The 17,780-nt window shown below is 37.8% G+C and overlaps 2 protein-coding genes across 2 annotated transcripts; one reads left to right on the top strand and one right to left on the bottom strand.

Moving 5' to 3' along the window:
* Positions 1-3,044: 3,044 nt before the first annotated feature.
* LOC139715336 (uncharacterized) lies at positions 3,045-14,988 on the top strand. Its single transcript, XM_071626912.1, has 11 exons — positions 3,045-3,113; positions 4,656-4,822; positions 5,692-5,929; positions 6,945-7,325; positions 7,884-8,135; positions 8,659-8,796; positions 9,414-9,675; positions 10,307-10,585; positions 11,429-11,656; positions 12,227-12,358; positions 14,150-14,988. The coding sequence occupies exons 1-11, from the start codon at positions 3,045-3,047 to the stop codon at positions 14,509-14,511; spliced, it is 2,508 nt and encodes an 835-aa protein (XP_071483013.1). The 3' UTR covers positions 14,512-14,988.
* Positions 14,514-16,636, bottom strand: LOC139715335 (ATP-dependent DNA helicase RecQ-like). Its single transcript, XM_071626911.1, has 3 exons — positions 16,563-16,636; positions 15,669-15,791; positions 14,514-15,009 (listed from the first exon to the last, which is right to left on the bottom strand). The coding sequence occupies exons 1-3, from the start codon at positions 16,634-16,636 to the stop codon at positions 14,514-14,516; spliced, it is 693 nt and encodes a 230-aa protein (XP_071483012.1).
* Between the last annotated feature and the right edge of the window lie 1,144 nt (positions 16,637-17,780).

The raw sequence follows: 17,780 nt of genomic DNA, 5'->3' as shown, positions 1-17,780 counted from the left end.
TTATCCGAGGGTTTTAAAGTCCTACCGCATTTCGTATTGTGGTACGACTTACACAGCGCATGCGCGAATATGGATAAAACGTAGCACATACTATAATACGCAATGTATGCGTGTGGAAAAAAACCCGGACGGCTCGCTGAGATCTGAAATGAATATTCATGAGATGTAACAAAAAAGAACGCATGTTGGGCGCTGATTTACTATCGGGCCTACCGGCACTTATTAATTTCGTTTTTAAAGCACATTTTGAATGTGTGGTTCATTATTTATTTGCAATAAAGGAAGTGCACACATAATGAACATCTGGAGATATGACGGATTAAGAAAATAACAGGTGATTTTCATGATAGAGGGTATGTTTGTTTCTTTGTTTGTTTCTTTATTTATTTGTTTTTTCCCAGTCTGCAGGGGCAATGTCCCAGATGTCTCATCTATAAATCAAGTTTCCTTTCACACTGTAAAATGTTGTACATTCACAATGGGCTCCACTCACAAGCTCTGCTTCTTGGGGACTCATATTCATTTTTGCTTCATGTTTATTATCTGCTGTGATTTGATTTGAATACACTTCTGTTACATACATGTCTTGTCTATTTTCAATGTTTCAGGATTGTTTGATTATTTATTAAAGAGACCTTTCTTTTTTCAAAGAATTCCACCGTATGGGAATCCTTTCCTGTCTTTTTCTTTCGGGCATGTCACTCGCTGTTTGATTGTGTGTGTGTGTCTGCACGCATGTGTGTTTAATGATTATTTGTGTGTAACAAGTTGGATGAACTGGAAGCTAAATTTCTATGTACTGTGATATACAGATCAATAAAGTTGACTCTGAGTAGTCCTTCATTTTCTTCATTCATTCATTCATTCATTCATAGCAACGGGACAAGGAGTGTCTTCCGAAATTTTTATATCAGAATGTCATTATTTCCTTTTTTTTAAATCTGATTTTATCATTTTTGCAGTGTTCTCCTGGATTTTTTTTTTCATTCTCATGAAATATAGATAAAGTTTTAGACTGGCTTTCATCTTAACGGTATGATGGATTGGTTAATGAAAAACTAGAAAGTAACCCTTTCAGATCCATCCATATGGTCATGGGGATTGTATTCCACTGCTCCCTATATATATGTCATTTTCAAAACATTTAGTGTCTTTTTTTGCACTATTATCGACACTATATCTAATAACACTATACACTCAATTATAGCTTCATATTGATATTGTTATTTATACATACGAGTGTGTGATTACACCTTTTATGTATTGGTGATGGTAATGTACAAGCATATTCATACACTTATTCTCTTCCTTCTCATTCGCATTAGGAATAAAATAAGCACTAAATTATTATGTCATGTCCCTAGTACTCATTCTCATGATCGTGATGCTATATACCTGGGGAGGGAAGGTGACAATAATGCAAGCCCAGTGTCACTTACATGCACACTGTATGAGTGCACTAATATGCTGTGCCTATCAGAGGCAATGATCTTAGGTCAAGGTTATACTACAAGTCCACCATTTTCCCAACATCTCTATATATATCAACATGTACAATTTCTGAATTTATTTTCATGAAACTACATGTACACATTGAAAGTATTATCAGGTAAAGGTTGATTCTGCATATAATAAATAAAGTTTGAGGCCATGCAATGGGCTAAAGATCAAAGGTAAACATTTTGCACCATACACGTATATATATTATATATATATATATATATATATATACATTTATATATATAGTTATAATGTACATAATAATATTTTGAAAAATGCTCAAGACATCCTTAATAAAACAGCACATATACATGTATTGCTTGATGATTTTCCCGAGAGGTTTATGTCATTAAGACAAAGTTCAAGTGTCAATAGTCAGTTTATAATGCAAAGATTATACCTATAGAACTGTGAAATTAAGCTAATTTATCCACACAAACATGTACCTTAGACATTGACAGATGTTTATGGACTAATTTGAACATATTCTGGACAAAATGATACGATACGGGAAATATTTCCGCTCTGAGTTGAAAGTCTAGATGAAACGCCAAAATGTCACTTTTTTCCGTCTACCTTTTAAGAATGGCTGAAAGTATTATTGTCATGAAAATTGGTGTACGTACAGACTGCAGAGTGTGATTATTTGCTTGTCATGAAACCACCTCACATTGGCAATATGTTGTGTATAGACAGTTTTGGAAGAGCGGGGTATACCGTTTTCATCATTGCGACATTTATGTTTTTTTCCTGTCACATATTCAGTATGTGCTAACCGCCTTAGGCTTGACTAACCACGTGCATGCGTTCCCCAGGTGTAAATCCACACTTGCGTAACTTTTGCGCTCCCTCCTCGTGTTTCTAGGCTGTATGAGATCAGCTAAGTTCGTCGCTCTGACCAAAGCTGCACACGATGGCGGGAAAACTTTTCTGAGCACGCAGGGTAAAGCCTGTCTCTCTTTTCCCCCTTTTTCTCTTAACCGCTGGACGGAGTCATGGCTCATTTTGATCCATCGAGATGTGCTATGTGCATGACTTTATTTGAAAAAGGACTGAAGGGGTACAATCGATCTAGACTTGCCACAATTGTGACATCTCCGGGTACAGCCTTCAAGCTTTGTGGCAGGACTGTATACCTAGACAATTTTGTGTGCACTAAATGCCGCACCGAAATATTCCGAAACACTATGAAACGAGGGAAAAAACGGACTGCTCGTCGGCGCCCTCCGAGAAGTCAACTACGCGAGAATAAGGAGCCAGTATCCCCAACCCCCAAGGCAAAAAAGAGGGCCCTTTTTGCGACCCCACAAAAACAGATATCCACAAGTCAAACAGAGCAGCTTGATTTCAATGTTGGAGGAAGTCAAGCTGAGAACACTGGATGTGAAGCAAGCGATGAAGAGGAAGATGAAGAAGGAGAAGGAGAAGGAGAAGGAGAAGGAGAAGAGCGTGCATCCGGGGATCCCGATGATTCTATGCCAACACCACTAGAGAAAGCAGTGGGGTTTATAAAATCATATCGGTATTTGCTGGGCATCCGGACAATGTCCAAGAACTCTGCACCCGCAAAGCGAGCAGTGATTACTGCCGCAGCAGAGATGATCAAAAATGAGGTACGCTGTTTTCATTCTTAGGCCTATGTGTTAACATCACAATTATGACGCTGCTGCATACAGTATATTATATTTATTAGTAGTAGAATTATTATCGCTGTTAATATCAATTTAAGAATAAATATGACTTGCCACAACGAAAGGATTCTAGAATCGCTGACGGCTGAGCCGAGAAAATTGTGTTTAACGTCAGATCGTCAAAATCGGCCAAAACTATCAAATTTCCGTTTTTGACATGGTTTTGTAGTCTAATATATCGTCTATCATCTGCCGAAATTTCGACGCTAAATGATTAAAGGAAAGGCAAGAGAGTAGAATTTTTCTTGGCCCTGATTTTGCGACTTTCAACTGAACAGAAGTGTCCGACGATTTAGATTTAGCGCCGCAGAAAGGCCCCGCCCCTAGCAACGAGGGAGTGATCTTATCGATCCGTGCATGGCATGTATCGGGGGATAAAAAAAGAACAAAACAAACATTGAAGGCGCGGTTTTCTCAAAACGCTGATTTCTTAGCTTTTCTTAGACCACTCAGTCGACATGGTCTCATAAAATCATTGATATCTCCGCAACCAAGTACTTTAATTAGTCTTGTTATATACGAACTTAAAGCAGGAGAGTAAGGGGATAATGTCATGTCATTTTAAGAAAATCCTCCGACGACTTCTGGATCTTTTTGTTGGAGCGGGTCACAAAATATGGGCCTATTAGTTCTTTCATCACCAGCAGCTAGGTACCCACAACATGTTCACCCTCGGAATTACTTTTTTCTCCATTTTTTTTTTTTTTTTTTTTTGGGGGGGAGGGGGGAGGGGTGATCACTGAAATCGTAACAACTAAGTTTGCCATCTATCGGGTCACTGAAAAGTTCGTTGGAACGAAGCGCTCGTACGAATGTCACTGTTCGTATACGAATTCTGAGGTTCATAATAATGGCCACCTTACGAAGAGTGGGGTTTTCACGAAGTTAAAAAACAAAACAAAACAAAACAAAAAACCTTTGCATTAGATCATCGACCAGGATCCGAACTTACGTTCGTAGCAGTTCTTATCTTGATATCAATTTTTTTTTTTTTTTTTGTGACCGAGCCATAAAATATGTAAATAATATTTATCACCTCAATTAGGATTTCTTTTTGATTCTATTTATTTAGTTATCCATTCATTTACTGTTACTTGAGGTTGTAATGATATTTGGCTGAACAGAGTTGGTTTAGTTGTATTCGAGGTGTGCTTTGACTCGCATTATACTGAATACACGCAAATAACCACAAAGAGATTCTAACTAAAAAAAGAATCAGCATCCGTTCATCATAATAAAAACGATGGAAACCAAAAGCCCCATCACGACAAAATTTTACCCTCCCTTTACTATAGAAAACACTTACTTTTCACAGATGGATAATGAGATGAAAAGAAGGAAACAGTAATTTCATTCTTCTTCACACTTTTAATTCAGCACAGCTTTTCTTCCTGATTTTCATTTTCTGCAGAAAATAATTTATGCATATTTATTTAAAGATTGTTACTTCATCTTCAATGTCAGATGAAAGCAAAACCAAAGCTGGAAGCGTTTCAGCAAGAAGTGAACCACACTACAGTTGCTGCATTTTCCTGGGAAAAAGCCTTGGAGGAGGCAGAGCAGAGCATGCCAGCCACAGTAAGCTGCATCTGGGCAATGATGCCAGTCAAGAAAAATGGAGAAAACAGAAGGTAAATATAATGTAAGATAAAATCAACACTATTGACAATTACCTATGAACTGCGGAGAGAACCCTGAGGGCTGTTTATGGGTAGGCCCTATAATAGCAGCATAACAAGACATAATAATTGAACATAATGTCAATATAATAGAGATGTGTGTATATATAACATATTATGAGTGAATGAATTATATACAGTAACTGGATCCACCTGAGCACTAACTTTCATCTTAGAGTTGTGTCACTGGATAGTTTAATGAGGCCCCATCCATTTCAAGTTAAATCGCTTACGATGGCAGTCTCCTGCATTCAATTGTCTCTGTTATTTACTGAAAAAAATATGTTTTTGTGTGTATGTATACACATATACTGCTTAATGCAATTGCTCATTTGTATCTGTTTGTACACTACATTGTTAAATATCACTGCACTTGCTGTTCTTTGTCTTTGTGCTTTTGAAATTTGTTTTCAATTTGTATCTGATTGAAAGTGGAAAATACATCAAATCAAATCAAAATATATTCACAAATGATGGCTAACAGATTCTGTGAAAAAGAATGTTCTATTTATGTATGAAATGTATTTGGTTAACAAAAGAAAAAAACTGAAGTTCCTCTTTCGTCTCAACGGGTAACAATCAACTGTTTTCATACATATATATCAAAATAAAACACAAAAATAACCAGTTTGAACAGTTCATAATGATAGGCCTAATGTTCTTAAAACACATCCTTTTCCCTTTTCCTATAATATTACTGGGAACAAGCAACAAGTGACCAAGACCAAACACATTTTTCATAAATTACAGTGATGTAATAAAAGTTATGTCATTAATGGTAATACAGATGTTATAAATGATATAATAAATCTTCTTTGCAGTGATCTGGCTCGAAAGGCTGGTCAAATACTTGCAATTGTCCTCTACACAAAATGTCCGATCTACAAATTTGTGCAATCCTGCATTGGGATAGAGCTCTGGAGACAACGAGTGAGCCACAAGGTATTCACCACATTGAACCACATGGGGATATCTCAAAGTGCGGACACAGCCAGACGAAATGTGGACATCATTGGGAAGAAACATGATGATGAACTGTGGAAGTGGAAAGAATCTCAGGTGGGCAAACTTATTTCAGTGAAAAGTTGTAGAATGCTACTCAAAGGGTTATTTTGTTAGAAAGCTTGGAAAATGTACTTGATCTGCAGAACTAATATTTTAAGAAAATTATTTTGAATCTCTAAAGTGTCAACACCCAATAAACACATCTGTAGATGAGAAGCAAGAGATGAAAATGTCATGTCCCCCTGTTATCCGCACACTTTAACCCTATAAAGCCCAAGGGGGGGGGGGGGCACAATGTTTTTGTTCGCCACTCCGACACCCTTTACCTGATTTCAACAATATTTGGTGACCTTTCCTAAAATCTTATTGCAAACAGTTTGATATATAATTTAACTATGTCAGGTATTACTAGCTGCCAGGGCAACCATAAACTGACAACCATGTTCGTCAGATTTTGCATGATTTTCTGTTCCAATTTCAGTTAACAATTATGATAATAGATAAAATGGGGTTTTCTTGGCTGTAATTTGCTGAAGGACCAAAAAGTGAAGTAATTATGGTTGTGAATTACCCTACAATGGTCGCTGTGACATAGCCATCAAACAAGAAATATAATGGAAATAATTGAAAATGCAGCATTTTCTTAAGATTACCCTATTATTATGTGTTTTGCCTTTAACATCATTTGTTTATCATATTATAAATCTGCAAAAGAATATCAATACTATGGAAATATGAAATGTGATACAAATATCTAAAACTATCCCAAGCAATTCAGCGTAGCTCTTATGCATTATTTTCTTTACCTTGTAATGAATAGCGCCCCCACATGTTGACCTTAATAAATTTCAACCATTACAAAATAGTGAAGGTTTCCTTGCTTTTCACTTGTGGCAAATGAAAATGATTGATATAAAGTGCCAAATATGACAGTCATACATCATATAGTAAAAAGATTATATAGAGCACAATGTGTGCCCCCCCCCCCCCCCCTGGAAGGGGTCAAAATAAGCTTGGGCCTTATTGGGTTAAAGAAAGACAAACTTTTTCCCCTCTTTCTGCTTATTAGGAAAAACCAGAAACTCAGCAGACGATCAAGGACACCGGCGGATACAGCTATGGCTTCTGTATTGACAACATACAGGTTGGAACTGAAGCCAAACATCAGAGGAAAGGACATGGAAACAAGTTCCTCCTGCAAACGATGTGTTTTGCTGTCAAAGATCGAGTCAAAGAGGGATCAGCAATTCTACAAGTACCAGCAGCAAGTCTTGATCCATACACATTCCTTCCATCTCCTGATGTGTTTGAGCGACAGAGAGCAAGAGCAGTTTTTCTGGTACAGTCCCTGCTACCCAAGCACATGACGCAACTTAAGCATCTACAGAACAAGATTCCCTCCAGAATCCTTCATTCTCATACTACTGAAATGGATGAGAAATCTCAATGTGTAAGTTTTTATTTAACATGGTAACACAATTGTTTTTATTCAATGCATGTGCATTAAATAGGAGTGCTTGTCTTCCTTGAAACATGTTTTTGTAGTTTATTCCTATTCTATCATAAGGAGGGGTTAAAGTAATCATTGTGGGGATATGGTAGGTTTGAATGCAATTTTAAAGAAGGGGAGGGTAGCAGGGGCGGATCCCGGAATTCTGTAAAGGGGGGGGGGGTGGGGGCGTGACTAATATTACTATTGCCACTTCTGGGTTTCATTTCATTTTATCCTTTTTATTTTCTTTGTTTCTAATGAAAATTAAAGGGGGGGGGCGTGTGCTGGTTGCGCCCCCTCTGGATCCGCCACTGGGGTAGGAAGCACTCTGAGAAAAAAGATACATTGTAATACCTAGTCTGCCCAAAAATTAACCCTCCCATATGTTGCTTGCCTGTGGTCTGCAATCATAGTATTAAATACATCACTTTTGCAAGAAACATTACTTCAATTTCTCTTTCTTTCTTTCTTTCTTCCTTCCTTCGTTCCTCCCTTCCTTTCTTTTTTGAAATATAGGTCACTCTGGGAGTTGTTGACGCTGATCCAGGCTCCACTCAGGGTATGATCTCAGTGATGGAGCATTTGCAGAAATATGTTCCTGTTGTGGATGATCATCCCAAACCATGTCTCCTGAGTGGTGATGGCCTCACCATTGAGCGCATTCTCCACGCACAGCGGGCTAGGAGTAATGGAGCAAAGTGGGATGACCGTTTGGAGGCATTTTACGCTTGCCCGCAAGAGTTCCACAAGGAAATCCTCCATGTGCAGGTAATGATATACCATTTTGGTAACTTGTGTAGGCCTATGTTATGTTTATAATGTTTGGTGAAAAAAAAAAGCAACTGATAATTTGGGGATGGAAGTAGTGATGCAGATAGTCAGAAATATGTGTGCAAAAAATTTCTTTTGTATTCACAACCTGCCTTTAAAAAAAAACAAGAAAAAAAATATTGGCTCAATTTGACAACGGCAGTAATGGTATGTTAAAGTAAAGGATTTTTTTCTTTCATTCTGAAATTTATGGTAGATTTCCAAAGGCCACATATAAAAATAAAGGGCCTCATGTACAGGTAGTTCATTCATGAATACGAAATAATTAAACATTCAGTTCAATTGCAATCTGATTTGAACACTCTGCATTGGGGGTGACAGTTTCCAACACGGGTGCCTCCCTTTTATTGTACATGTAAAGTGTGTTGGGGAGGCAAAGCCACTAACATGAAACACCTACAAACCCAATCCTAGCTGTGCCTATTATATGAACTATGCATAATCATTATCATACAAACAGGATTCAAACAACAAGTTCTTCCAAGCATCCAGCCTGGCTGACAGGGGAACCATTGCTCAACTGAAGAATGAGTTCAATCACAGGTCATTCAAGAGAGATGCAGTTGAGAACTTTCAGCATGTCTGGGATCTGTATAAGGTATATATAAGTGTATATAAACTTTTGTATGAAAATACAAAAACTAGAAAAGGAATCAGAGAGCATAGACCTCTTCGAAGCAATTCATTTCCACTTATACACATATAACTCCCAATGATAGGTAAGTAAAAATATACAAAAAATGCTGAAATGTGATTACCTCTTCAGCGTTTTTTTGTGACATTCTCAACTTTTTCTGTGAGTAAAGTTTCATCAAATCTGTAGACAACTTGAGTTATTTTGCACTCTGACAAATCAAAACAGACAAAAGCATAACCTCCTTCCTTGGTGTAGGTAATAAATCCATGATAGACTTTGTGTGAACTACTAATTCTTTATTTGTTGATGCTCACTGCAACTGAGTTTTGGTTGTTTTTAAGTAATCTCATACAACTGATAATTGCAACATAAATGAAATTGTGACGATTTCAATTCATGAAAAAAAATAATTACTGCATTTGGATTGGCTATGTTACTTTTTTATGTGTGGACGTTGGGTGATATTCAGCTACTTAACTCATCATTCCTGCCCCTTCCATCCTAAATAACATTTACTTAGTTTCACTCTCAATAGACCATGTTTCAGAGATTTCTTATTCTCTCATTCAACGTTTTAGTTTGTGACAGAATCACACATCGTTCTGTGTGCAATGAAACTATGCGGAGTATCATCACTAGAGGATCAGCCAAAAGGATTGCCAACTGAGCAGGATGTAGAAGCACAGCTCAAGTGGCTATCTAATCTATCACAGCGGGTGGTGGACTTCTGCTGGGCTCCGCCAGATCGAGGAGATGTGCAAGTAGCTGCAGCAGGTTTTGATCAGAAATTAAGAGATGTTCCTGATGACGCTCTACGGTACTGTTTCTGCAACACAAAAGGTAACTTCAATCTGAATATTCGTGTAATGGTTGATGTTTGGCTAGAAAGATCTTATATGATGGTAGGAAATTCATGAACATCTCTTTTGAAATAGCCATGACAACGTGACTCATCATTGTCTAGTTACCATGTCTGCGAGTAGAAACATATTCTGTGATGCAAGAATGGATCTGGCTCTTGAAGGAATTGGAAGTGACATTTTGTATTGCAACAGATTGCATAAATGCCTACTGTTGACACTCCATTCATTACCCTAGTTACTGAAATGGGCCTAATGAGAAAAAGGGTTGATAATACAGCTTCCATGTCCACAGTATATACTAGTGTGTTATGAATTATTTATGGGAGGATTTTCATTGTTAATCTACATATCAATAACTTAAAATCTATTATATTTGTCTTACGAGGCATTAAAGCTCACTGCAGTGATGTGGCACTCTCCAAATAAAATGAAACATTTTACTGAAGCATTAACAGCTGACATGATTTCAAATGTAAATATTAAGATCTGATAATACCAAGTTGAATTCAGTTCACATACAACTGTGCACACAGTTACTATAAACACTTTATAACCCTAAAGTGTTTTTTTGTTTATTTGCCATTGTATGTTTGCTTATATACCAACAGAGAAGTCAGATGAAATGGTCATGTGCTGCTCTAAGACATGTAGACATGCATGGTTCCATTTAAGCTGTGTGGGACTCCAAGAGGCACCAGATTCTGACGAAGACTGGTACTGCTCTCAAGGGTGTAAAGACAGTGACTCGTACATCTACTGCTTCTGCCATAAGAAGTGTCAGACTGGAGATGAGGGGATGGTGCAATGCCACCTAGCAGAGCACTGTAAAAAGCATGAATGGTATCACAAGTCCTGTGTCGACATCAGCAAAGATGACCCTGTAGCAGGTAATGAGGATAGATGTCAAATTCGTGTGTGTGTGTGTGTGTGTGTGTGTGTGCGTGCATATCTTGGGTGAGGGGTTGCAGTGAAACAGGAGTATGCTGATAGAATCAGAAAGCTGTTGTGCATGCCTGTATAAAAGCTCATACATTTCAAGATACACAGTCAAAGTTGAAGTTATTATTGTGTAGAGGGGCAAGATTTAAATCCAACAGAAAAAAAACCCCTCAAATACAGAAATTGAAATACAATTGTATATGCATGTATATATTCATGACTAACAGAGGGAACTCAGATACCAACTTTTATGTAAGGAGTTGTAGCAACACTTAGTTTTTGTGGCATTCCTGCATGTCTATATTTACATGTACAAGTGTAGTACAACTGTTCCGATATGGGGTGGAGATGGGAGATAACATATCCTGTCCTTAAATAAGCCATGGATTCAGAAAATATTCTATGCAGATATCAATATTAACTTGATAATACATCCAAGATACACTATATGACCCTTCAAAATGTGGTGAAGCCTTGATATATAAATAGTGTTGTATTATCATGTGTGGAAAAAGTAAGACCATGTTAGATAAAAAACGCAAATACCACTACAAATATAGAAACACAAAGGGCCAACTTCAAATGATGGTGGTCCTTCTACCAGAGGGGAGCAAGGAGGCTCAACAATTGAAGGTACCCAAGCAAATGCAAATTCAAATCTTTGTATGGCAGGCATACAAGTTCTCTTCACAATTACTCCAAGTACTATCATTCAACACAGTAAAAAATGCATAACACACTCTACATTCTCATTTTCTTTTTATTCTTCTCTATTTTGTATTCATTTCCAGATAAGTGGTACTGTTCAGATGAATGCAGTCTTGGGGCTGAAAATGATGACTACATACTTAACCACACCAAAGCTCTCATGTATGAAGGACTTTGCCACCTTGTCAGACGACAAGCAGTCAGAGAAGGTGATGGACCAGCCATGACAGATGACTGGAAAGCAGATATGATTGACTTCCATCTGAAGAATCATCCGAAGTATCTCATAAATGGGCATTACTTTCTTGCATGTGAGTTTTAGACAGTGTTTCATTGAATGACAAGTTTATGATAAACCTGTACATGCTTTTGGAATTGTTTTTTCATTGAAAGTGATACTTATCGTGATGATGAAATACAGAAATGGAACTTTTTGATGGGTATGATTGGATGCTGCTGCATTGATTCATGCTATCAAATTAAGTCAATATCTTGTCAATGCATTTCAGATGAGAAAAATGTTACTCCTTGCAACCAAACATGAACACATGTACTGGTCTATGATTGACAAACTTTTTGACACTGTCCAATATGATGCTAATGCAGCTTAATGTTTGTTCTTTCATTCTTGCTCTTGATATAATTGATCAGTGTACATGCACACTATTTAAACATATGTGAAGGAGAGCACGTGCCCCCATGTCATTCTTCTTTTATCTTCAGTTTTATCTTGTACTTAGTAATACAACAAGGTAACAAAAAAGGGCTGGCAATACCACAAGCTACCCCACCAGTTGCTTCACTTCATTGTTTCTTCTCTACAGATCATTATAGAAACTTGAGCCCTTTCTGTGATTGATTGTGTTTTGATTGCTAATTAGGCGTTGGAGGGTTTGCTGATCCAAAGCTTCAGCTAAGCTTTGTGTGGAATAGAGTGGCAAACCCCAAAGGGAGACGTGGAGGAAACATTGGACTGGATCTCGTGAACGAATTCATGAACTTGGATTATGTGGGTGAATATCATAATTCTTAATTTATACTCCACAAACTTTTAATTTTCTCTTCAGATGTAGAAGGTAATTACAGCCAGTTCTTTTGTATTGCTGTCAAAAGCTTTTTTTCTAAAGTTATTGAAAGGTGACAGAGAATTGGCACATACATCAGTGGACCCCTCATTATAACAAAGTCCTTGGAATCACCGGTTTTCTTTTTGTTACATCCAAATTTCATTGTAACAGAACAAAAAGCACTGAAAAAAAACATAGAGTGGATGATGTTATTGCCTGAATTTTTTTACTTCCTTGCAACCGGAATTTTGTTATAACCATGTTTATTATAATGGAAATGCACTATCTTCTACCAGGTGCCTGTATGGATTGGAGTCCTTAGTCACTTCATTGCCTGGAAAAATACACTATGTCTACCACACCACTGACTTAGCACATAATCAACAAAGAAAGAAGGGTCACACTTTTTTAATTTGGTTGAACTGTAATCAAATTATATCTCCTATAGGGACCTACAATCCTGCTATCATTCTGATGAAAAGGAGCTCTTGAATTTAAATGCACCAAAAACATAAAAGAAGGAAATAATTTCAAACCCATCAAACCGAAACTTATCAGAAATCATGTTCAGTGTATTGTAAAATAGAAATGTAACTATGGCTACTATATAGCCATAGCAACATTTCTGTTTTACAATACATTGAAAATTCCCCAGAAAGTCACTGCCAGTCAATACATGCATGTGTGCTAAGTTCCATGCAGCTGTAAGTATCATACCTCCAACCATTTCCGACATATGGAGAAAAAAATGAAATGTTGATATTTTCACTTGACCTTTGACCTCATAACCCAAATCTCTCTCAAGTGAATCTTCATTGGGTAGTATATGTATACACTAAGTTTTTAGAAAATATGTTCAGGCGTGGAATAGATACATTGGAAACAGTGAAATTTTGAGCATTTGTCCTTGACCTCTGACCTTGAGCATCTTCACATAAAAGTGACATAGACATACCATCGGATATCTCAAATGGTTTTAGAATTAAGCTGTCCACAAAATGATAACGAAAAAAAAGGACAGACAACTTGAAAACACAATGCCTCCAGGGACACTTCATGGGGGAGGCATAAATAAGTTACGGACATTTTAGGGGTCTTGTTCAAGCACATGATCAATCCAACTGCATGTGATTTCTTATACACTTTGCATTAAGCATACAGTAAATATGAAACAACACACAATATCATAATAAATTGTTCACAATCGATTAATGGGCCAATGCTTAGGAATGTCTGGAAGAAATAATACCTTTTAGTATTGGCTTCGAGTTTAAGTATTGATTCACAACTTACTTTAGCTAAAACATACTTATTGTCTATTGTATTCAAGGGTAAAAATTTGTTTCAATATAAACAATAACAATCAGAAATGCTACTATTGCGACTTGTATGCCTACAACTTACATGTTTCTTACAATACGTCTTGAAAAGAAATGTAAGAATATGACCTAGATCTCCGACCTTGAGCAGGGGCACTGAAAAGTTGATAACCACTACATTGCCCACTCATATAACATCTTATTAAAATACTTCAAATGGTTAAGTTTTGCTGTCCACAAAATAGATTATGGGCAAAGGACGAACAGACAGAATGATGGACAGACAGCTGGACAGAAGTATGGCTGAAGAAACTGAAAATAGTGTGTCTCTTGCGGCAGAGGCATGAAAACCTCACATATTAAATTTCAATACGATAAATTAACCTCATGACAAACATCGCTCTCTTAATTTTCACAGGAATGGTAAAGTCATCTGGGGGAAGTACTACACCACAACAACTGTCCAGATGCGCACAAATGAGTGGGCCCTTTGGAAAGGACCTTGATGCCCTCTTTACAGGTGCAGGCATAGTTGACATGGAAGATAGTACTCGAGGCAAGAGGACAGATTTATATGACGCTGACATACGACGCTTCACTGAAGAATATCAGGCTGATGCCCTTTTGGACTATATCCCAGGCAGGGAACACTCAGGCTTTGGGGCATTCGAAGGAAGATGTATGATGCAAAATCCAAAGAAATTGGGTGAAAAGTTGCAGAGTCTTTCGGTAAAATTGGACATGTGGAAAAACATTACGTCTTCATCCAAGAAGGCATGAATCTACCCATCGCAGACACTGCAACATGAGTGAGCAGGGCCAGACTGAATGCTCTCACGCATTTCTTTAACAGTGAGATACTCCAGGATTCCCTTCCTGAAGCACTTTGTCTTCTTCAAGACTGCATTGATCAAGTCAATAAATTGCTCATCCGTCCATCTCGAATTCAGGGCACCTGGGAAAATGTACATGTGAGCTTGACTTGTCCTCCCATCCCTCCCAGCACGTCCCACTTCTTGCCAATAAGACAAGATGTCAGACGGAACGCCAAAGTGTAGCACAAACTCAACATCCGGAACGTTGATACCTAAACCAAATGCCACTGTTGCGACAACACACCGGATCCTGCTATTGATGCCTCTGAATGATTCAGTGATGCGAAGCTGACTGTTTGTGTCGGAACTTCCGTGGTACATTTCGCAGATTCTCTCATCAGCATCTTTGAACCCCATCTCCATGTTGATCCATGCCCATATTTCTGCCACGTGGTCGATGTTGCTGTAAGATAATTTGAAATGTGCATATTAAGGCCATGGCACACTATATATGTTTTTGGTCCTATGACTGACAAACTTTGGATCTTAAATGAATCACAGTATATAGCCTCAGAATAAACATGCTTGTTAATTTCATATCCAAAGTCAGTCAGTCGTGGGACTAGAAGTCAAATAGTGTGTGATGGCCTTTCACCGTTAGATAAAGTCATTCAAGATGGTCACAACCTAAATGATTGAATTCTCAAGAATCATGAAATATGAAGTAGAACAAGGAGTTCAATTGTAAAGAGTATTGCATATCAGCGTTATAGATCTGTATGGTGTTGATATGCTGTCATGTGGTTAAATTTCACCATGATAAAGGAATATATATGATATCATGAAGGTCTTCTATTATTTTGAGCAAAATTCTTTTCAGAACCTTGACCATTTTGAAGCAGGTCATGTAGATTACTTGATTTTGGTTTTGCTAGGAGGTTCATTACCCTGCAGATGATGCCGGACATTCCTTTTTTTAATCTGTGTATTAATCTCATGAGAATCGTCAGAAAGAATTTTAGGAATGGACAGGATTACTCCACACCAGTGCCATAATATAACATAAGTCTCCATACCCAGATCACCGAAAAGTGAAAGTGTCATTCATGAGATATGCTGTACCGTGCATAGATGATTGCTTTGGGTGTCCGTTCTTGGTTTGCCTTGAGGAGTTCTAAATACCAGTAGAGGTATTCTGTGAAGTCTCTGGAGCTGCAGTTGTGGATAGCCAAGTGGATGTTTGGCCTGCAATTAACATGAATTAAATACTTGTTATTAGGTGTGTCCTCATGATCAAGCAGATTTATGTTCTTAAATACATGTATATGGTCACACATAATCCGAAACTGGTTTCAAGCTGGTAGATGACTGCTGATAACATATGCCTAATGGATGCCTAGTTGTCAGTGGTTGCAAAAGGTTTTGTAAGAGTCAGCACTGTAGTGACTCTAGTGACTGTAGCTGCAGAAGCATTTTGATCAACTTCTATCTCATGAATCAGATTATCAGTAGTCTGGTACCAGTTTTTGCTGATGTAAACCATATATTTAGGGAGGAAATGCAGGTAAATGAGTTACACATATTACATGTTAACTCGAAGTGACAACCACCAAGATCTCAATGCCACTGATCAGATGTGCAATCATATATACATCAGATATAATTGTGCAATTAAATGTAAATGGAATTGTGTGCTTATTACCCGTGATCAAAAAGTTGCATTAATCCTAATATGGCATCTTATAAAATGTGCTAACAAAACATCACTTTGTTTGTAATGTACGACACTATGAGCTACACATATACGCTTCTCCTTTACTATTTTTGTCAGGGAAATACATGCGCATGCACTCTAGATAGACATTGTCAAAAATATCTACATACTGACATAGGATGTATGCTCCTCACTATACATGACTCTATTATCACTTTTTAATGCAATACTGTGATCAATCTTCTTTGACTGATACTTTCTCATTATTCAGCATATTGATTGAGCAACAATTATTTGTGTACCTGTCAGGAACTGTTGCAGAAATGTTGATCCGTGATCTTTTCATGTGGAGAAGCTCTAGGATTTCTTCAACCATATGGTCTGTTGCAGTAGCTGTAATCAGCATCCATGGACACATCAAGATACTGCGCAACCTCTCTACTCTCAGATAGTCTGGTCTGAAGCTTTTTCCCCTTGATTTAGTTAGAATCATAAAAACAAAATATCATGAATTAATTATCTATATATATAAAAGCTTTAAGACCTGTTGTATTACCTGAGTAAATAAATGTACATGTACATACTCTTTAACCAAATCAAGTAGATAGATTGGTAAGCAGGATCATCACCAGCTTTAATCAAGGGGAGTGGGATGGGGAGGGTGTGCGTTTTGACGGTTTGGCGCCACGTTTTTAAAAATGGGGGAGGGGCAGTTCATTTCTGGTTCCACTTCGGGGTTTCACCAGCTAACAAGCAAAAAAAAAAAAAAGGGGGGGGGGCCTTCAGTGCAACTTCTGCTGCCACTTTAGGGTTTCATCAGCTGACAAGGGGAGGGTCTGGGAGGGGTTGTTTTCCCTTTTCCCTCTTGAGACCATGGAATTTTTTTTTTTTTTGCATGTGAAATATGTTTGCATGTTTGATAAGTATAAACTTTTCAATGGGTCTGAAGGTGTCAATCACTCCTCCCCCCCCCCCCAGTGATTCTATGTAATACTAGTAGACTACAAATTAATTTTGAATAATGTAACTAGTGTAATATGAAAGGTATTCCACTCATAGGCATGCTGGGGGGGGGTGGGGGTGATTGGCACTCCAAGAATATCTCTTTATTGCCATTGTTTGCCCTGTTTATTGCTCTTGTAATAATGGTTGACAGACACGAGCATCAGTTAGCCAAGGATCATCTACCTGGGTAATGCAGGAAATGGGGAAACAGTTGTTTTGATATGGGGGCATATACATGAACATGAAAGCGTATGTGAACTTGTCTTGCTTTGCTTGCAGTCAGTATCTGATAATTTTATCTGTGAATTTCATATACTCGGTAGGTCTGAAATTAAGAGGACTTTATCTCACCACTTGGAAGGGCAATGTACTTCATCCACTGCCACAAGAGAGATGTTCTGGCGATGTTTCTTGAGCCACTCCCACCATACGCCAGAAGTAATGATCTCCGGTGAAGCAAAAATCAACTGGAAATGTGCCTTGTTCATACCTGATAATATTTTAGACAGAGAAAG

The sequence above is a fragment of the Diadema antillarum genome, unplaced genomic scaffold (assembly GCF_040938485.1).
Source record: "Diadema antillarum isolate AM-2024a unplaced genomic scaffold, OU_Dant_1.0 scf00000046, whole genome shotgun sequence".
Classification (NCBI taxonomy): domain Eukaryota; kingdom Metazoa; phylum Echinodermata; class Echinoidea; order Diadematoida; family Diadematidae; genus Diadema; species Diadema antillarum.
The sequence above is the reverse complement of the archived record's forward strand: the minus strand, read 5'-3'. Positions and strand labels throughout refer to the sequence as shown.